Source organism: Arvicanthis niloticus, chromosome 14 (genome assembly GCF_011762505.2).
Source record: "Arvicanthis niloticus isolate mArvNil1 chromosome 14, mArvNil1.pat.X, whole genome shotgun sequence".
Taxonomy (NCBI): Eukaryota; Metazoa; Chordata; class Mammalia; order Rodentia; family Muridae; genus Arvicanthis; species Arvicanthis niloticus.
Genome location: NC_047671.1, coordinates 9,082,808 through 9,104,247, shown reverse-complemented (window position 1 = coordinate 9,104,247; position 21,440 = coordinate 9,082,808). Strand labels below are relative to the sequence as shown.

General features: G+C 52.8%; 1 protein-coding gene across 6 annotated transcripts in view; it reads right to left on the bottom strand.

The window, feature by feature from the left end:
• Nfatc1 (nuclear factor of activated T cells 1) overlaps positions 1–15,762 on the bottom strand; it is a 109,224-nt gene extending 93,462 nt beyond the window's left edge. For 2 of the 6 annotated variants that reach the window (XM_076912373.1, XM_076912374.1), the window contains exons 1-2: positions 15,551–15,762; positions 770–1,871 (exon numbers count right to left, since the gene is read on the bottom strand). In XM_076912373.1, coding sequence (XP_076768488.1) covers positions 770–1,871; positions 15,551–15,677 — 1,229 coding nt within the window. In that variant the 5' untranslated portion in view covers positions 15,678–15,762. Of the gene's footprint in view, positions 1–769; positions 1,872–11,095; positions 11,245–15,550 lie in introns of those variants that run through there. The other 4 variants (XM_076912376.1, XM_076912375.1, XM_076912377.1 and 1 more) reach the window with 4 other exon arrangements.
• Between the last annotated feature and the right edge of the window lie 5,678 nt (positions 15,763–21,440).

The window sequence follows — 21,440 nt, the reverse complement described above, 5'->3', positions numbered from 1 at the left end:
CCTCAGATCATGGAAGCACCCTTACTGACTTCACGTGCACACTCAGTGGCCTGAGTGGATGTTGTCGCACCTCAACTGAAAATCCTGGAGCAGAGAGCAGCCTGCCAGGCATCGCACCTGTCAGAAAAGCTGTTTAGTTAAAAATAAAAGCACCGAACTGGTTCGGTGGACCCGGTGAATTGCAAGCAGCCCTGTATCCCGTTACAAAAAGAAAAACCAACAACTTAAGACCAGAGGTTTGTAACCCTCTCTCGATCCCTGTTAGCAGACAGCCAACAAGAGTGTGGTGCTCTCCCGGGAGGCGGTGACTATGCTGTTGGTAGAACGCTGGTGAGCTGGCTGCTCTGAGGCACTGGGGAGCTGAGGGGTCCATCTGCCCCAGCATGGTGATAGCGATTAAGGCATAGAAAGGAAGTGGACGAGCAGCAGGCAGAACATACACGGTAGGATTGCTGCCTCACACAACTTATCAACACAGCTGTGCACGCGTGAGGAGCCTTGATGGAAGCAGGGATGCAGAGCAGCACAGAATTCATGTGCTGCAACCCTGACACCTGTGAACGCGGCCTCCAAAAAAGTTAGGGTCCCCCCAATCTAGTTCAAGGCGTCCTTAGAAGAGGAACAGGCAGCTGTCACCGGAAGAGGAGACAGAGGGGACTGGCAAAATGCTACAAGTCCCAACAGTCCATCAGAGAGAAGCCAGGGCAGGCTCTTCTCTGCCCCAGCCACACCCCTACTGTATGCCCAACTCCAGTTGGAGGCTGCTTACCTCATGTATGACGTTGGGGATAGAGACTTGGGCTTTGCCCACTGATACGAGGCCTGTGGCACCGACAGATACTGCTCGCAAAAGGCACCCTTCCGAAGGTGCTGGAAGGTGAACTCCTCAGGTGGGAAGTCAGAGGTGGGTGGAGTGGTGCCCAGGTCTTCCCCAGCTGGCTCTACCTTGAGGGCCACGGAAGGTGCATGCTCCAGTGCTGTCTTTCGAGACTTGACAGGGACCCCATCACCCAGGTCCAGAGTGCTATCAGTGGTCAGGGCGTTGATGGCTGCCACGATGGCAGAGCTGGTATACTGGGTGGTGTTACCAAGCCAGGTGTCTTCGGTCACGCTGACCCGAGGGGAGCCATGGGGGGACGGTGTGGGTGAGTGGTGGGGCGAGCAAGACGGCTGCCGGCCATTGAGACTGTACTTGCGCTTGTTGCAGGGGGATGTAGGCCGGGAGCCGCGGGCACCAAGCCAGCTCTCCTCGGTGACACTTGCCCGTGGAGAGGTGGATGGGGAGTGCCTTGGTGATCCCAGCAGGTGGCAGGCACCCAGGCTTCGGGGAAAGCCCTCCTCTGGGTCCGTGGTCTTGGGAGACACGCAGGGTGACTGCCATGGAGAGGTCTGGGGGGATGCGTACGGGTAGGAGTAGTTAGACTCATAGGACGACGCCTCAGAGTTGCAGCTCCTGGAGGACAGGCTGCTGGCTGGACTCAGGCAGGAGGGGTCTCTGTAGGCTTCCAGACTGGGCAGGTGCAGGGTTGCTGTAGATGGTGACCGCTTGCAGCTAGGAAGTACATCTTCCACCTCCACGTCATGAAAAAACTGGCTGCCGCCATGGTGAAGGCCCAGGTAGGAGGTGATCTCGATTCGGGGACTCTCCAGAGTCGGGGCCCCATTGGGTCTGGTGTTGCCAGAGGACAGGAAGTATCCCGAAGGCCCGCTGTCCACCGCCCCTCCATAACTCGAGGGATGATTTGCTGAAGGGACAGCTGAGATGCCCGAGGTGGACGTCTGGAGATCATGGCATGCTGCTGGCAAGGCAGGGTGTGCTGTGGGAAGGGGCAGAGTTGAGGTGACGCTAGGGGGCGCATAATTGTAGTGTTCTGGAAGAAAAAGAAAAGAAAAGACAGACATGAGGTCAGTGAGCAGGAAGCAAATACTCACCAAGGCAGTGAACCTAAGGCCTGGTGCCAGCCCTGGGGACTCCGGGCCCTAGGCGTAGCCTCTGGGAATGTCCTGAGGTCAGACTGATGCAAGGCTTCTTGCTAGACTATAGCCCTTACTCTATACCAGCACAACTGCATTCCTCAGCCAGAAGTCCCCCGCCTAATGTCATATGGCAGACTCTTACTCTCTTCTCTCTCTCCCCCTCCCTCCCTCTCTCTGGCACATATCACATGTTAACACGAATTTTGATCTACCCATCTCTCTGACCGACAGAAGCCGGCTTCCACAGTGGTGAGAAACATGCCTGCCCTGTGGTTCACGGCCGGCCGTCTGCAGAGCCTCAGACGGTGACAGGCACAGCGGAGATCAGCACTGCAGCAGTTCCAGCATTCCAAAGGCTGAGGGGGCAGGGGTATTTCAAATCCCACGTCACATCTTCATTTTGTTTCTTGAGTAGACAGACTAGTGCCTGAATGGTGGGTGGTGGATGGACAGTGGCAGAGGGAAGGACAGACAGCAGCTGGACAGACGGTGAAGGTGAAGGGAGGGAGGAAGAGTGGCGGTGTAGCGGCAGAGGGAGGTACTTCAGACTTAGGGACCCAGGTTTTTAGAAGCAAATGACTGTCGAGCAGGCCAAATGTTTGGCTTCAAAGGACACACCCAAAGGAAGGATGACAAGGTGGATTCCAGTGCTGCTCTTACGGCTACCTGAGGCTGGCTGGTATCTGGAAATCTACCTGCTAGAACTTCTAAAACAAAACACAAGCTCCTAAGGCACACCTGGATCTCGCAATCATTGTGTGCTAATTATACTTTGGCAAGCACTTTTTTAAAAAAATCATCGTTACGATTAGATTCGATTAGTACTCAACAGGAAAGCCATTCTGGATTTCTTATCAGAAAGGCTCTCCACATCACAGAGCCCATTTACCTGTGTCTGGAGACAAGCATTTCCGGGTCTCTGAATAATGGAAATCTGCCTGCAAAAGCCCTCAGTCCACCTCAGGCTTCAGTGCCTGGCAGGGAGATGTTGTGTTCAAGGACAGGTCTACTGTCCACCGAGCCCTGACTCAGAAACCAACAAGGGAAAACGCCAGAAATGTTAGGGTCTCAAAACACCAGCCAAACCCTAAGATAGTTTGCAAAGGAGCAGGCCAGGCCTCGGGTCAGTTAGGAAGTTTCCACTACTGCTCACTCCCAGTCTTCTACCATCAATGGGCAGACAGCTCACATACCCTTGGGGACAACAGCCTCTTTATGAAGTGGACAAGAGTCCCACTCCAGTGTCCAGTGAGAGGACACCTGTAGCCCCCAATCCCTGGGTCACAGAGACCGTCTGGAAAGGCCAGAGCTGAGACAAAGAGAACAGGGATAGCTAGAGGAACCCGAAGCAACCCATAGCAGGAACCTGCATCTGCCAAATGGCTCCTGCAGCCAAGGCTGTGGTTGGAGGGTCCTTGTCATACGAAAGCACCACTCCCCAGTCCTAACTCTGAATCTCAAGAGGCTGGAACCTAACACTGAAATGACACTGTTCTAAATTACTCTAAAGCCACTTTCTAGAGAAAGCAATACTTCTGAAGAGACAGGATCCGTGGCTGACAGCATCTGGGACTTACCAGAAGCTTTTGCTGAGTTCCTAAGCCCAGCTTGTTTGCTGCTATAAGCACTGGACAAATGTCAGAACTGTCCACTGCCAGTAACCTCCCTTCAAGTCCAGCTATGTAGCCCAGTCTTGGACAGCAGACACAGGCCACCCCTGGTACGCCAAAATCTGGCGCCAGGGAACAGACTGTCCATAGTACATAATAAAAAAATCACACTCGTCCCAAAGAACCCAGTTGGTAAAGATATGAAACAGGTTCAAGGGGAAAAGCCTAAAGACCAAAGTTTGGTTGGCGAGACCAATAGATGATCTGGCTCCTCCGTGAGGTGAACAGAAAAGTCTGGAACAGGTTAGCAGGGACACTATTCAGGAGCAGCACTACCAGATGTCCAGAGCTCTCTGCTCTGCTGTTCTCACCAAAGGCTGTCTAAACATTCATTTGGCAAAAGGAGGTGGGGCAAGAAGAGAGGAGGAGGGGAGATGGAGAGAAAGAGAAGAAGAGGAGGAAGATGAAGAAGAGGAGGAAGAGATGGAGGAGAAATGAAATGGAGAGGGGAGGGTTCTCTATGCATCCTATGTTTTTCTGTCCCATACAGACACAAAGAAAGACCGTGCTGGAGAGACCTCGCTCAGCTGGCCCAGCACTTCCCAATCTAAAACTTTCTATGGAATAGCACAATCAATGTTCCATGGCCCAGAAGATTTGGCCAGGATCTGCCCATCTTCCTGTAAGAAGTCAGGTCTTAACTAGTCAGTCAAAGCCAGTAGTGTAAGGTGAGGACCCCCAAAATGTCACTGCGTTATTGCTAGTTAGAGTATTGATGAGAGGGAGGAATAACTACAGACTAATAGGGTAGGAGTTTTAAGAACTGATTCTATCATTACTTCCATTGATGTTGGAGTCTCACAGTCTTGGAAGAAGGCCTGTGTCTTTGCTCAGCCTCACTTCTGAACTTGGACTTCTGACTTGGTGCTGCCTGAGGTACCACCCCCTCTGAAGCACACCTCTATCAGGAAGTAGCTCTTGCTACTCACGCATCCAACCAGGCCCCTTCTGGGCATCTCCCAAGGTCTTCAGAAATTCACACACTCACTGCCACCCACAGATGGGCAAGTCCTTCATGACCCCACTTGCTCGTCACCGAAAGGGCTCCCTCGGGATTACATCATCTGTGCTCTGCTCTCCAGCCTACTGGGCCTCAACACCATCATGGTTCAGAAGGGTTCGATACCCAAGCCCAGGGCACAGTCTCCAGCAGATATGGGACACAGCACAGCAATTCAAACTTCTGTCAGAGGCACCACTTCTAAACAGAGGTGCTCTAGGAACACATCCTGGGGTTAGTGGTAGCCACACCCATGTGGGTGCCATGGGTTTCCCAGACAGCACCCAGGTAAGATAGCCTCGGAGGTCCCAACCCTGAGCAGGCAGCTAATCTGCTTGGAAAGTCAGGTCTTGCCAATGCTATATGCTGTGCTACAGCTCTACCAATAACACAACACAGGAAAAGAATGGGGTTTCAAGTTTGGAGAGATGGCTTAGCGGTTAGGAACACTCTTTGCTCTTGCAGGAGACCCGGGTTCAAGTCTCAGCACTCACATGATGGTTTCCAACCATCTGTAACTCTAGTTTCTGGAAGATCTGGTGTCCTTTTTCTAACCTTTGCAGGCATCAAAGCACACATGTGATGTATATCTATCTATACATGTAGGCAAAGTGCTTGCACATAAAATAAATACATCTTAAAAAAAAAAAAGAAAGAAAGAAATGTTTTCATCTTAATGGAACCCAACTCCAGAAGAAAAGGAAGTTAGACGCTAAGGCTGATGGGGAACAGGGGTATCACAGCAGCAGTGCACACACTGGGAAAGCTGGGCCCAGTGCCTGCCCAGATTTCCAGATACTGAAGACCCAAAGCAGTCCTGCGCAGCCTTGAGCTACCAGATCCCAAAGGAGGCACACCTGCAGTTGGGTAGGGCCTGGCTCCTGTGTTCTCTATCTCCCGAGTGAAAGTATCCTATTTAATCCAGTCCAGAGCTGGCCCCACAGCTGACCTCCTTCTTTTGGAGAGAAGAGAAAATTGGAAGAGTTCTCTAGAAAGTCCTAGCCAAGTTAAGTCATGCCTTGACACCCCTGCAGTGATTAGGCCAAGGCTTCAGCTGCCTGGGGTACTGGAAGATTCCAGAAAAAAAAAATGGCTGGGTGGCAGGCAGGGGGCAGAGGGCAGACGACATGGCAAATTGCTTCTTGTCTCCTTGGGGCTGTCTTACCAACAGGGTATCTGAGGCCCAGAGAAAGAGGAAGAAGGAGGCTTCTTCTCACTCTGGGTCTGGCCAGATACAGAAGAGGAAGTTGTGGAAGACACCACGTGGGCCCCAGAACATTACAAAAGTGGCCTTTACTTTAACCAAAAGGTTTGAATAAAATATGATTCAACAGTGCAAAGAAAAATCCATAAACCATTTATCAAAAACCAGAAATGGGGTTTGGGATACAGCTCAGTTAGTAGGCACTCAACTGGTCTCCAAGGAGCCTTGGGTTCAAAGCCTAACACTGAATAGGTGCACCTATGCACACCTACACCCATGAGCCCAGCACTCAGGAAGTGGAGGCAGCAGGATCACAAATTAGAAGCTATCCTGCTACACAGTGAGTTAGAGACTAGCCTGGGGCTACATGAGACCCTTTCTCAAAAATAACGTATTAAAAACAAAACCAAGCTCACGCGTGAATTTCCTTTGTCAAACTCCAAAACAAAATCTTAGATGCCTAGAACAGCTCTGTGAGAGCTGTCTGCCCCCTCGCCAGAGACCTCCAGGGCATGCATGAGTGCCTGCTGACCTGACTCCATGGCAGGCAGCTGAGTCCAGCTGAACTCCCTCCTGCTACAAAGTCTGGACCAGTCCTTCTCCGGCACCAACTTCTACCTCATCAAAGGGATCACTCTATGGGGAATGCCAGGCTTCCCAATCCTGAGACCTTGAGATTGATTATGTAACATCAGACGCTGCCCCGCAGTCTGGCTTTTGCTGAGTGGACCAGTAAACTGAGGTGCAGGAAAAAAAGCACAATTGAAAGCAAAGACCTCTCACTGCACACATTCTGTTATGTCATGTCATAAAAAAGGAAGGCGCGGCCACCCTGTGCAGGTGCCGCCGTCCTTCCTCCTCTTCCTCTAAGCTCATTTCTCTCAATCACCCTGAGGCATTCAATACTCCACAGGCATGAGATGGGGTGCAGGCATCACTGAAGAAATCCAGCGCTGGCCAGCTCCCACCAGCCTCGGCAAACTCAGCAAGCTGGCATCACTGCAGCTGTACCAGGACATTGCATACTATGACAGCACCTGGTCTATGTCCTTTAAAGACATGTGGAGAATGCCTGCTGCCCACCAGGTAATCTGTGGCACCTGCCGGGAAGTCCCTCTGTAGGTGCTCTAGTTTAGGGCACTTGGTATTTTACCTGAAGTGAAGATGATGTTGTGTGTCTGCCACACCACGTGTATGTGCCGCTCACATGTGTGTGACCCTCTGCCATCAGCATGGCCTTCAGAGCCCCCACCCAAACTCATTGTTCACAAGCACAGAGCACAATCTGTCACAGCCAACTGTCACCTTTCATTTTAAGGAACACCCCCTTTAGCCTTTCCTGGGACTGCACTGTGGGACCTGAAGCTAGAAATAGAACCAGGAAGATCCTGCCAGTCAGGTCCTGGCCTGCGATGCCTTGCTCACCCTGGTCTTTCTACATGCAATAGAGCCTGCAGGGTGCCGGTGAGGCTACAGGTCTCCACACTTAGGGATGAAGCAAAAGAATAGGAAACAGTTCTGGGGCAGCATAGTTCTTGTGTTTACTCAGAGGATTGGATGGGGCTCCCTAATGAGGACAGCATGGAGACTGGGTCAGTCCCGAGAAGTGACAGACAGCGACAGGTTCTCAATACTGTCATGCAACGATGTGCTGAAGGGAGATTTACAGGGCAGAGAGCTGGACTTTGCTGGAGCAACAGCAAATGTCACCCAGATGGTCCACGAATAAGCTCACTACAGCATGCTTAAGGGTCCTGTGTCCAGCCTGGGTCCACGCCTTTCCTCGAAGACCTCCGACACTCCCCCAGGTGCATATTAAAGCATCGCTTTCCCTTGTTGTTTCCGAGGTGCTCCTGCCTAGCCCAGGGCTCCTTTTGAAAACCTGATACAGAGCTAGCATATCCTGCTCATACAGACAGGTTTGTCCTTGATTAAAACATCTTTAGAACTTGAGCTCGGTGAGGCCGCTCCCGGCAAAGACCGAAGCCCTTTTCCAAAAACACCAAACCTTAGCATATTTGGGGGGCTCCCGGAGGCAAGACCCACCCTTCCCATGGATTCCTGTGGTGGGACTGACCAACCAACACGGGCTCCCCTACATCCTGCTAGAAAGAGAGGTTATGGCCCTTGGCAGAAAACACTTGAGAATAAAAGCTCTTCCGAGTCCCATGCAGCAAGGCCCCCTTTCTACCAGTACACTGATTAAGGCTGGACTGGTGGGCAGAGCTGTCTGGGCCCAGGGCCTTGGCCAGTTTCCTCTTGAGTTACCACGGAGACAGAACTAAGCGGTCAGGCCAAAATAACTTACAAAACAGGAGCCCTGGGGCGGGAAGTGGCACACCCGCCTCCCAGCTGACGAGCAAAGCAGCTATTTCCTGAGCCCCAGAAGAGAGCCTATGGCCCTGCCTTCTCCCCCTAAACTGACCCTGGCCCACTGTCTGGCAAGGTAGAGACAGAAAGATGCCTGAGCCTGGAAGAGAATATTACCCCAGTCTTGTTCTACCCCAGACTGCTTGCTTTAAAATATTCTCTTTCTGTTCCCCTCACAAATGGCTACTGTATTTCTACCACTGGCACATGCTGTGCAGTTTAGAAATAAAGCAGAAGACACAACCCTTCCTCCTAAGAGCCTGGTAAGGACCAGTAAGCTGGGTAGGTGATAGGAGCCACAGAGGCCCTGCCCAGGCCCACTGCAGCCCAGCCTGTCCTCTGTGGACGGATGGGAGGGGACTGTGTCCCTTTCATGGAACATTGAGGAGGTAGGCTGTGCTCTGAGGGAGCCATGCCCTCTTTCATGACGTGGATTGGTGTGCTCAGTACAAGCCGCAAAACTCAAATATTACTCTGCAATTGATCTCAGAACTGTTCAGTCCTTCATGAATTTATGCCTAGACCCGTTTCATGTGAATCTCCTGCTGTTCAGCGGGGAGCAGAGCGTTTAGTAACTTCAGATGACAGTGTAATATAAATAATGTAATTGGATAATTAATAAGATGTAAAAATGGTATTGGTTGGTAATAAGAGAGAAAAAGTCGGAGTCAGTCACTGTCTGTCTGTCTGTCTATCTCTCTCTCAAAAATGAGAAATGTAACCTGTATTGTCCATGTCAAATATTCTCTAGTACCTTCTTTCAACACTATAAAAGGGAGAAAAAGTTCTTCCAAGGCTGGTCCCCTTGCCCAGGGCTCTGTCCAGTGGCCTACAACCTGCAAACCAGAAGTGCCGAGCTTAGGTGTAGCATCTTGGCTTCACTCAGGCAATGACCCACAGTTCACAGGGACATCCACAGGCATGTCCCTGCAGCTCTAGGGAGTTCCGGGGAGCACTCTATTGTGGCCAAACCTGCCCTGGGCTGCAGACACAAGGCTTCACCTTTCTACTCGACCTACTTCAAAGCAACCCATCACAAGCATGTCTGAGGAGTATGGCTCCTCACATGTGTGACAGGAGAAGGCCACCTAAACCCATTTGCTACCCACAGTTCAAGAAGCTACCTGCTTCCCAGGCCAGAAGACAGCCTGGGGCTCACCAGAGTCCCTACCAGTGTCTCCTTCCTGAATAACCATCTAAACTAACTTCCTGAGTACCTTCCATGAATGGGCCCAGGCGAATCTCAACTTGGGCATTATGTGTCCTGATACAGCTCAGAAAGACACTGCGAGAACGGCTGCGTCCAGCTACGAGTTGAAGACTCCAGGGGTGGGGGCTGGGGATTCTGAGATCCCATAAGGGTCTCCCTGAGCAAATGCAGCACCCCTCCCTTAAAGGTTCTCGTGCTGAGTCTGTGAGGATGACTACCAAGTTTGCAGCCTCCCGGATACTCTCTCCTCTCCCCAAGCAGTCCACAGGCCACCAGGAGGTAACAAAGTAACCATTATGGATCTTTCCGTCTGTTGCTAATATTGGCCCTGTAGTCAGTTGTCCATTCAGAGTAAACAAAGGGGTACAGGAAGGCCCTGAAGCCCTAGCTGAACAGCAGGTAGCTTGGAGAGCCCAGGAGGGCTCCATGGCTGTATCTCTCCCTAGAGCTAAAGGCATCACAAAGCACAGTGGTACACACTCATCCAAATCCAACACGGACACCCAAAGGGAGGCCAAGAGCAAGCACTTCTCCCTGGAGCATGAGAATTCTGGAGAGAACTCAAAAATGCCTCCTGCACTGCCACAGCAGATAAGTCAAAATCCCCCAAAACAGCGGGCCACGAGATGTCAAGGGTCTCCACTTCTAGTCCCAGATCTCTTCCCAATGGTTGTCTCTCTTCCAGTCTTGCCTGCCTTCGATGCCACTGACCCCAGAGCCCTGTAACCTGGGTCCTGAAGAAGAAAAACCTATCAGACAGGCGTCTTATCGAGGGACATATGACAGTTGCCAAGTTGGAGCACTCGCCTTCAAAATCGAACAAGATGTTTAACTTTTTTAAAAAAGGGTGGCGAGTGTCATAGAATACATGACACGCTCATTTCAGAGATGCTCTACAAGTGTCACGTCTGTCCCCATGCGGCTGGGAAGCAGACCCCAAGAAAAGCATAGAACGCTATCGGGGGTTGTGTGTAACTTGGAACAGAAAGTCGGTGGAGAAAAGAGCCTGACTGCCCAGGAGGGGGATCTGTGCAAGGAATGGGCTGTCACTGTTTAGGAGAATCAAGTTTGGGGAAACAGCACATTGATTGTTGACCTAGCTGGAAGCTTTACTTTTGGCAGAGAAGAGAAAATGAAAGACAGCGAAAGCTCTCAGGTTCTGGTTGCTGAGGTGTGGACTGGAAACCCAACTGGTGGAGCCTTCCTGCTGAGGGAGCTGCGGTGGCGGTCAGCACCGGGCCGGGCCTCCTGGTTCCAGGTCCCCCGGGCCAGGCGGTAGCAGCCGGGCTTTCAGAAAGGGCGGCTTCCGACCGCCCTCTGGCAGCACCGCTGACCATCTGTCCCCGGACTACGAGGTCCAAGTCCTGCGCCGGACACAGCCTCCCCTTGGGTAAGGGCCTCCTGGAAGGAGGGGGAGCCCTCTCCCGCGGCCCGGTGTTCCGATGCCAGGAAGTGCCCGGCGGGTGAGCGTGGCAGGCTCGCCCCACAGGTGGCCTCCCGCCTCCTCGCGGCCGGCGACAACTTGGTCCGCGTCGTCGCTCCTGGCCGCGCAGGGCGGCGGCCCGGGGTCCCGGCTGGTGCCAGGTTGGGGCGGGCACCGGCGACCTCAGCAAACTCCGGCCCTCGGCGGGGTGCAGTCGCCCGCCGCCCCCCGCCGGACCCACCTGCGGCCGCGGCGCCCCCGCCGCTCTGATCGAACTCGAAGAGGAAATCGAAGTCGAACTCCGGGTCCTGCTCCAGCCCCGTCATGTCGGGGTCGCGCGGCACTGGTGAGCCCGGCGCTCGCGCGCGTCCCCGGCGTGACGCGGCCCCCGCCTCCTGTCCCCTCCCCTGTCCCCTCCCCGGCCTCCCGCCCTGGTCCCGCCCCTGTCCCCCCGGGTGTTTCCGGGTTTACATAAACAAGCGGCTCGCGGCCGCCGGCTTCCTAGTTTTAAATAAACTCCGCGCGCGAGCCCGAGCGCAGCCTGGGCTCCACTCGCGCCCGCAGGACCGCGCGGTCCACGCTCCACCCCCGGCCCTCGGCAGATGCCCACTCCCACGCACGACCCCGCGCAGCTCCTCCGGGCCCCCGCCTCTCGTGGGATCTCGGTCTCCCTTAGGATACCCCCGCCCCTCAGGAACCCAGCGCCCTGTCAGCAGCCCAGGGTCCGCGCCCCAACCGCGGCGCAGCCGGCGCCGCAAGACGAGCGAGCGCATCAGCCTAGGCCGGGCCGCGCCGTCGCTCCCGGACGGGACGGAGCAGGGCCGACGGGGGCTGGAGCTGCGTCCTGGACCGGCCGCCCAGCCTCCAGGAGGTCCCCTGGTTCCTGTTCAGCGTGGTGCGCAGTCCACAGCCGAAGGAGGTGCCCTGGGTCTTGCTGTTTCCCTGCACCAGGAAAAAGACCAAAGCTACTAAATTAGTTCAAAAGTTCGTAAATGGAAGGAAAAGGATATATATATATATATATATATATATATATATATATATATATATATATATATATATATGTGTGTGTGTGTGTGTGTGTGTGTGTGTGTGTGTGTGTGTGTGTGTGTGTATGCATATATACATACCCACATATGTACGTACGTACGTACGTACGTATGTATGTATGTATGTAAAACATGGCCTCTCTTGGTCCATCTAAGGCTTACTCCAGGTTGCTGACTGAGGAAGCCCACCTGTCATTTTCTAGCCCTGCCTTTACTAAAAAAAATTACCTGAAAGGGACAGGGAAATGAGGGTGGGGTTTCCTGAGGGTCGCCTTCTCCTCTGTGCAGGTCAAACCCCTGCGGGTTGCTTTTGGTTCAAGGTTACCCACGGTGCCCACCTCACTCTCTGGGCTCCTCACTCAAAGCAAATTTTGTTTTCATGCACTAACGACCCCATTAATCTTTCAGCTCCTAAAACACCACACACTCCTGTTTTAGTAGGGGTGATTTCAAAGCTCCCAGAGGCTGAATGGGTGCTGGGTGGTACCCATTCAGACAGTACCATGCACACAGCAATCAGAAGGAAAAGGCTGGGCCTGCAGAGCCCCGTTCATCTTTTCCTGTTTCTCCCAGCTTTTTGTTCTAACTTTCCTGGTGTCTTGGCACCACATAAACCAACATCTGGAATATCAGGAAAATGGTGGCCAGGGCAGGAGAGGCCAGTATCAGAACCCAACCCGGGAAGGAGGCAGGAAGGAAAGGAGGAGGGAGATTAGTGTCAGTATCTGCCACCAGATGCAAGTGTCCCCTGTGTCCTCCTGCCCTGCAGCTCTGGGCTCTGGGGGATGGCTTTTTCCGGAGGCTAAGTTGAGTATCACGTGGGCTACCACTTCTCCTAGGACCCTGTTTCAATGGCTGCTTTTCTCCCGTGATAAACTATAGTTCAGTCTGGCCTGATTTAGTTTCTAATAATAGTTCTCACTTTGAGATGCAAGTTGGAGTGTTGTTTTGTTTTACTTTTCTTTTTTGCTGACCTTCGGGGAAATGGAAGTTCTGTTTTCTGTGTTGAAACCTCAATCTCTCTTTATCCACCTTTTCCACAGTTACACCCACAACAGCCCTTCTTGTCTACTTTTTGAAGAAAGCTTTTTGCTAAAGTTACAAAGCACCTGGCTTCCCCTGGCCATATGCCCCCAGATATTGGGGACACTAGGAAGGAAGTCACAAGGCCTTTCTCTCAGAGGCTGGCCTGCCTTCCTCCTTGTCAACTCCCTAACACAGGAGTCAGTCAACACAATTACCTATGAAATGCTACCCTGTGCCTCTGCCAGCCCCCTTGACAGTCCTCTATATAGTGTGAAGCTTGGCCTGCCAGTTCAGCAGACACTCCAGTTTTGATAGAAGTGTTTAGCTTGGACCACTTCCCCCAACTGTGTAAGATGTTAATGGGCCAGCGCCAGTGCTGGGTGTGATGAAGCAGGGTGCGTGGCTGCAGCATTTTCTAATCTGGATTAGGAAACAATGCCACGAAGCTAAATAGCTGGAGAACAGGGCAAGCTTTGTTCAGCTCCGGAGAGCCCGTGGGGCATCGAGTGAGGCAACTCTGATGCTGTAGCTACCTACAGGCTTGTGTTCTTCAGTTCTTCAGAGCTGAGCAGCACAAGGCTCTCAAAATGGCGAGGCAGGATGCGCTTCCATCCAAATGCCCATTAACCTGGAAGGCCTCAGAGAGCAGCTGGTGTCCCGATCAAGGCCTGCTTAAGAAGGACAGGGTGCTGTCTCATGGCACACAGCAATAGCTGCGGCATACAGTTCTTTTTCCCTGCGTGGGTCTGGGTGTCTCAAGACTGGGTCCCGGTTTCTAGTTAGCTCAGTTACATCCACACACTCTCTACAAAACATGACCAGTGTCATTCGGTCATAGGGCACTATTGCCTCCAGCCCATTGCCTCATTGGGGTCACTGTCAAATTTCCTTTTCTAGCTAGGTTACACAGGAAATGATCACTACCCTCTGCCCCTCTGCCCAATAGCTTTTCCCTTTGTTAAAAAATAAAAGACAAAAAAAAGTTTTGTTTTGTGGACATAGGGTCTTACACTGTAGCCCAAGGTAGGCCTAGTTCTTGCTTTGTTGCCCAGGCTGGCTTCAAAGTCATGGCAATCCTCCTGTCTTAGTTTCTCAGGTGCTGAGATTACGCCAAGGATCACAAGGGTGAACCATCAAGATCAGCTCAGAAGACTTCTTGAGTAATGGAACAGTAACAAGTAAAGAATGGAAGCCTTAAGGTCTCGAAGAAGATGAAGAAGACAGCGAGGAAGAAAAGTGACGAACAGATGTGTGTGGAAGTAAATGTCAAGAAATTCACAGCCCAGACCACAACAAAAACACTGTCGTGTTCCTTGTGGCAAGCGCTCATCCTGAGAACACTTAGCAACGTTTAGACCTCTTTAAAATTGAACTCTGTGGCAAGAAACGAACAGTATCTACCCCTTTTGGTTCAAAGTTCACACAATACTTTCTACCCAGGACACCTGGGCTCTGAAAATCTGGATTCGTTTGTGCTGAGCTGATGGCTCTCTAGTCTAAAGATAAAGTAAGGTGTCCAGGACTGACTCTTTGGGAACTGCTGCCTCTGCCTGACCCTCTCATCAGACTCTCACAGGAAGCTAAGGTTTCCTTCCAAGTGCTTGTCTACAGGATGGAAGCCCTCGTAAATAGGAGTGCCCCGGCCCCAGCAGGGGTCCAGCTGGCCTTCGGTAATTTTAAGTAACGTCTTTGGTGCCAAAAAGGAATTAGGAGACAGGGCTCCCAGTCCATTCTACACAGGTCAAGTTGTCCCTGTGCTAAAAAGTCAGGCACCTTTTAAAGGGTGTTTCAAAGACACCTGCAGGAGCCTAAGTGTTTTAGAAGTTATTTTGCTAGCTCTTTTGAGGGGACCTGAAGGGCCCCGACAGAAGGTCTCAGTCATGTCATTTTTGGGACCCTGCCGGGTTAGGGCAGATCCCAGCGCATATTCTTCACTTGGAAGAAGCAACTTTAAACCTGGCAATCCTTCTGTCTTTCCCAAGGCATTTTCTAAGGCAGAACTCTTGTCTGAATGCAACATTTGGCTACAAGCTTGAGAAGCATTTAGAAGCCTGGACCACTTGGGGCCAGTTGGCCAAGCCCTTACTTTTAGCGAGGGGCATCTAAGGCCCGACTCACTTGGGAGAATGCAAGACTCTTATACTTGTGGTCATGGATTTGCTTGCCTTCCTGAGGTAGAGGCAGGGCCACTCTGCTCTCCAAAGACGCCTCACTTCATCCTAGGGTGGGTTTGTTTGTTTGTTTGTTTGTTTTCGGTTCTGACGTCCCCCGCCCCCACCGTGCCCCATCCTCAAATCTCACTCCAGTGAATCAAGTTTCCCCAGCTGGGATCTCCGAGACCCCAGCCAAAGCCAAGTTTGAGCACTCCGCGCTAGAGAAGAGGAGACACCTATTGGCAAGAAAGCGCGCTAGAAATCTGGGCTGCGCCGGGGAAACACCAGGGGGACACCCTTCACAGTGTGTGCCACGCTGTCCGGCCGGACGCCCGCGCCCCTCCCTGGACGCGCAGACCGGCCCGGGCAGCCTGGCCGGGGAGGAGGACTCGAGATGGGTGCGGGGCGCGGGGAGAGGGCACGAAGGACCAGGGCACGCAGGGGCGAAGGGAGGGGCGCAGGGCTTACCTTCCTCGGCCGCCTTCATGGTGCCGCCGGCGGGCGGCGCGGGCCGCAAAGTTTCTCCGCTCCCGCAGACTGCGGCCGGAGGGCCGAGTGGAAACTTGGAAGGGACTGGAAAGCTGGTACTTGGCATCCACGCGGCGGTGGCGGCAGCGGCGAGCAGCAGGAGGAGGAGCGGGAGCTGGCGCGGCGAGCAGCTCCGGGCCGGCTCCCGAGTCCGACCTCTCCTTCGCCGACACGCGCCGGGCCGGGCTCAGCGCCGCGCGCCGCGGGGAGGTGACATGCGGGGTGTGTGCGCGCGTGGCAGGCCTGCCTGCGGCCGGGGACTCGCCGCAGGGGCGGAGGTGTGTGCGGCGCCGGGGAGCTCGTGCCCCGCCGCTCGGATCCGCGCGGCGACTCTGCCGCCTAGTTCGGAGGCTCTCAGTCTCACTCTGACGCAGGGCCGGGCTCTGCCTTCTGCCTTTTTAAAGCTGGAAAACACCTCCCCCGGCTCCCGCCCGCCCGGCCGCTCCCGCGCCCCCTCCCTGCAGTGACATCACGCCCCTGCCCGCCGGAGCCGGCGCGGGGCCCGGGGGACAAGTCGCGGAGCGCCGCCCTCTGTGCGCAGCGGCTGCCGTTCGCTGGGCAAGCGGGGCGCCCTGGTTTGGACAGGGGTACCCCGGGGTGGACCAGCCGGGCGCATAGGGAGGGAAGGGACGCAGCGGGGGGTAAGAAGGACTCAAGGGACAGGGGAGAGCGCCCAGAGGTGCGCAGAGGCACCTGGACGTGGGCAAAGGTGAACAAGAGGGAAGATGGGGAGCAAAGGGAGACTAAGAGGAAAAGGGCTCACGGAAAGAGTTGGGGGACATAGAAACAGGCGGGGATGAATGGGAAGGAAAGGGCTTGCCAGGGGGCGATGGGCGAGCGCGCCAAGCCGGGATGGCGGCGGCTTCACGCCGGTGCCCTGAGAAAGCTACTCTCACTTTTAATGAGGGGCTGGGGGTCCGAGCGGCGGGGGAAGGGTGCCGAGACGCCTTGCATGCTGAAGTCATTATGTAAAATCGCAGGCTTCCCCCGCTGTGGAAATTTGGAAAAGCGCTTCCACTGGCAGGCGGGAGTAAGGAAATTCCCATCCCGCTAAATTACTAACAGATTGCATGGGCGTCCCGGGACAGCCAGATATTGTCATTTTTACTCTGTAAATATCTGAGTGAACTGGATTGCTTGCTGTACGAGAAGGGGAGGGTCAGCGCGTCTAGGAGAGCGCGCCCACCTGCCTCAGGTCCTCCTCTGGGTCTTCGCCCCCGGGGTCGGCCGACCCGTGCAGGGACCACAGGGTGCTTTGTAGGCGCGTCCCCAAAATTTCCGGCATAGGAGGAGGCTGGTGCTGGGGAGAACTTCTGAGGATTCTGTCCCGCCTCGCTTCACACTTTTTCTCTTTCAAATCTCCCCGCATCTCCTAGGGGCGCAACTCTGCTGCCAAAACCCGACCATATTCTCTTGTTGGCTTTGGGTGGAACGGATTGGAGGGTTGGGCAGTTAGGACGTCTGGTGTATAGAAATCATAAATCTATTGGCCTACACCTCATATGGTTTAAAATAAACCCAAAAGAAAAAAAGCGTGTCTGCAGTGGGGCGGCGAGACTGTGGGGCGCGTGGGGCGTGTACTGAGCCAGTAGGTGCTCCAAAGTACTTCACACCCCAAGACTAAGGGAAATCTGATCCAAGCAGCAAGTAGAGCTGGCCAGCTGGCTCGATGTTAAACAATATGAAAACGTAGCTAAAACCCATCCACTCTACCAGCAGCTTCTAGCGGCTCTTTTTAGTGGCCTCAGCGCCACAGAACTAAAAACCACCCTTTTTTTTCCTACCATGGCAAAGAAGCACAGTGGTGGGTGCTGCATAGCCACAGGCAGTGGCCAACATGTCTCAGGTGCACTACCTGCTGACCCACGTGGAGAGCTGCGCATGGCGCGCACCTCTCTACCTCTGGCGTTAAGAGGATGGAGCCACTCTCATAGGTGGTCTAGAGGTAGCGAGGTTGGAGGTGTCTACGCGGGGCTGTGGAGCAGGATCTATTAAGTAGCTGAAGGCTCAGTGAAGATGCTGGGTTGTGGGGCTTGAACGCCAAAGCGGAACCTTCAAAACCTGCAGAGATGCGCGGAAGCCTCCCTGCTCTCCTTGAAAGAGGTTGCCGCTAGGGGGTGCCAAGATCCCATTGCCCAAGAGCCCCCCACCCCCATCCCCCTTAAATCCATTCTTCAGTGAATCCTGGTGTCGCCAGACTAGGATGCCAAGATTTTGCCTGAAGAGTTTCCGTCCCCGCCCTCCCCTGTCCGGGACCAGCGGGGCGGGACAGGGCGGGGAGGGGCGGAGGCATCAGCGGCGAGGCGTGGCGCGAAGACTAAGGCCCAGCCGAGACCTTGGGGACTCCGGAGGACAGAGGAGTTCCCACACGTCGCGTCAGAGAGGCTGGCCTGTCCGCACTCTTGGACTTGCGGAGCTGTGCAAAGCTTAGAGGAAACCGGGAGGACTCTTCCAGGATCTTCCTTCCCCTCCCGCACCCCCCCCCCCCGCCTTCCTTTTCCTTTATATCCTCTTCCTTCCCCTGTTCCTCTTGATCTCTTTTCCTTTCAGCTCTGACCCTTCATCTCCTCTCCCTTCATTTCCTCTCCTCCCTCTTCTTCCTCCTGCTCCTCCTCTTCCTCCTGTCTGCTCCTCCCTCTCCCTCTCCAATAAATAACTTTTTACCCCATCCAGAAAAGCCCTTTCCTGTCTGTCTCAATGCCCTCCTTATCCCCCGCGGGTGACGGAATCCCGGGCCTGTTTCCCTCTGTTTAATGCCGTTGCCGGGACCACGGTGGCCGCACGCCAGGCGCAGGGAGTTCCGGAGGCAGCGGTGCAGGAGCTCGGCCAGCTCTGAGCTGTCCGCCAGGCCCTGCGGCCACCTCGGGCTCAAGCCTGGTCCCGCGGCCCCGCTCTCTGCGCCGTCCCTACCGCCTCTTTCCTCTTCCTTCGGCCTCCTCTAGAGGAGGTTTGTTTATAGCTGCTACCAGGAGAGACGTTACACGGGTTTTATTTTAAGGTTTGGCGATGACTAACAAAGTTAAAAGGAGCTTAGGACAGAAAACAAGACTATTTTTAGATTACTGTTGCTTCTGTGGATTATTGGGGCAAATACACCCCAGAAGCTTACAATCTAAAAGGTGTCTTTGGGTGTTAAATCCTTCCTTCTGGGCGCGTTTGGGTACCCACCCAGTGCTCCAAGTTTCCAAGAGCCAGGCAATTTTTGATTCTACCCTAGTGTGAAAACACAAGAGCCCAGAAAACTCCAACAAGATCAGGTGGGCTTCTAGTGCAAGAGCAGGGACCCGTGCTGCCAGGGGCACGACTCAGTCCTGTGACCTGGAGGCTCCTTTGGCCTACCCAGGAGATGTACACACTTCACCGTGGGCAGGTGCTGTGCACCAGGCTAGGGAGGGCTTCTCTGTACAGTCGCGCCATAGACCCATGTACATCTTGCTTGCATAAACCATGCAGAACATCTGTAGCTAAATACACATCTTCTCCTTGCATTTGTAGTCTGAACCACAGTCGTAGTTACTTTAAAACTCCCTCCTGTTACTGCACCTGTGGCTTCTGACTGGTTCCATCTCCTTCACAGCCACAGCGCAGGGAGGAGGCCCAGGACTGTGAGGCCACAGGAAGGCTGGGGAACTGGGCCTTCCTCCAGAACCTGTATAGGAGGGTGAAAAAAGATGGTCTCATGTAGCCCAGGCTGGCCTTGAACTCCTGGTCCTCTTGCATCCATATCCCCAGTTCTAGGATGGCAGGTGTACACCACACCCAGCAGATCCGAGTTGGTTGGTTAGCCATTGGTGCTAAAAGCTCTCTTGATGTGCTGCACACTGACTGGAGCCCAGACAAGTTACTTTAAAAGTGCTAAAAAAAAAAAAAAAAAAAAAAAAAAAAAAAAAAAAAAAAAAAAAAAAAAAAAAAAAAAAAAAACAAAAAACAAACAAACAAAAAAAACCTACTCAAGTGCAGCCTCATGGTCGCTCCTGGGTCACAGCAACCTCAGCCACTCGCTCCCAGACCTTGGAGTATTTTGGAGGACCACAGATTTGGGGTTCAGAGAGCTCAGCACTACAGTTTTACTTGTAAAGCATCTGTTTAATCTTTCCCTCTCCCCTGGACAAGTGAAGAAGCCTTCTATGATCTGCTTTAACGGAAGCAGCATCCATTTCACTACGAGAACTAACGGTTTGGGTCAAAAAAATAAAGCCTTTAAGGCCATGGCGAAAGACCTGTTTTCCAGTGATGGGGCATTGTCACATGAGTGGGTGTTAGGGGGCAGGACCTCGTGGAAGAAAGCACTGCTCTTGGAGTGCATACTGAGACCAGACACTGCACTCTCTGTCACCTAAGGTCGCCAGCTTTGCCCCAATGTGCTTTGCTGCCAGAATGTTTTCTTTGCCCTAGGTCCAAAGGCAGGGGAGCCAAGAGCCCGTGAAAGCAACAATTTAACATAAACTTTCATTCTTTTAAGTTGACTTCCTCTGGTATTTTGTCTCATGATGAGAAATTGACACAGCCCTAAAACAACAAAATAAAACAAATACCACAGTCAGTCAATGAATCAGTCAGTCGGTCACTAACAGCTTTCCCCCAGGGCATACGTTCAAGAAATCAGGATAAAGACCAAACTGCCTCCCTTGATACCTAGTGTTCTTCACTTTCCTTATCTTTTGCCTAAGGTGGCCACAAAGGACTTCCTCTCTGAAGCCATACTGAGTCACGCTCACCGGTGCCCTGACACTACAGTCAACCTGCCACATCTCTGAAGGCCATCACTCAAGTACCTACTGGATCTACTATGTCTCCCTGCCTCAGTCTGGGAGGCCAGCCTGCCTGCCTAGTGGCTAAAGGAGAGGCCTCTAGCATCAGCTAGAACTTGCTTTATTGCCTAGTATGATTTATCCTGGATAATGGACGCTTAAGAAGGACATGAGTTCTCTGTTTCTCTTTGTTGTTTTGTGGGTTTTCCTTAGTCTACTTGGGAACTGTGTTGTAGGCTCACTTACATTTATAACGGTTTCTCTTTCTCAGAGATTGTTTTTTTTTTTTTTTTTTTTTTGTTACTTTGAAGCATCCCTCTGTATCAGTTAGTTTTCCATTGCTGTAACAAAACACCAACAAGAATCAACATATGAAGAAATAAGGTTTTTGTTAGTTTACAGTTTTGGCCTGTTCAGTCCATTATTGAGTGGACCATTGCTTTAGGTCCTGTGGCAGTACAGCCTATCACAGGATCATGGGATAAACTACAACTTCATCTCAGCAAAGAACAAAGGGAAGAGAGGTGGGGGGGGGGCAGCATCCTCGTGAAGGGCCTGCCTCCAGAAATGTGGGGTTCCTACCAGTTAGCCTCACTGCCCAAAGGCTCCACTCATCTCTCCATGGCTCTGACCAAGTCTTCAGTACATGAGACTTGGAGGGAATTCAGCATCCAATTCATCAGTGTTTGACTTTTTTTTTTTTTTTTAATCCAACAGTAGCGTAGCCACTTCGGCTTTTGTGAAGTTTCTTTTTACATGATGATGTATACTTTTCATCCTGGTAGTGATTGTATACTTTTCCACCTACAGCTTTTCTCCAGAAGACAGCATGAAGTTGTACACTGGTTTACTCTCCAGTCCGACGATTGCTGCCCGTGGCTGGAATGTTAATCTGTTCACATTTCATGTTTCGGGGGTAGTGAAAGAACTTTACGTTTTCTCTCTACGCTCTCCATGCCCTGTTTGCTCAGTCTCTTTATTGCTTTCTTTGCATTACAGGATGTGTTTGGTGAGAAGCTCCCCTGGTTTGCAGCATCCCTTAGAGTCTGCTCTTGTGTTTGTCAGCCACAGGTAACTTC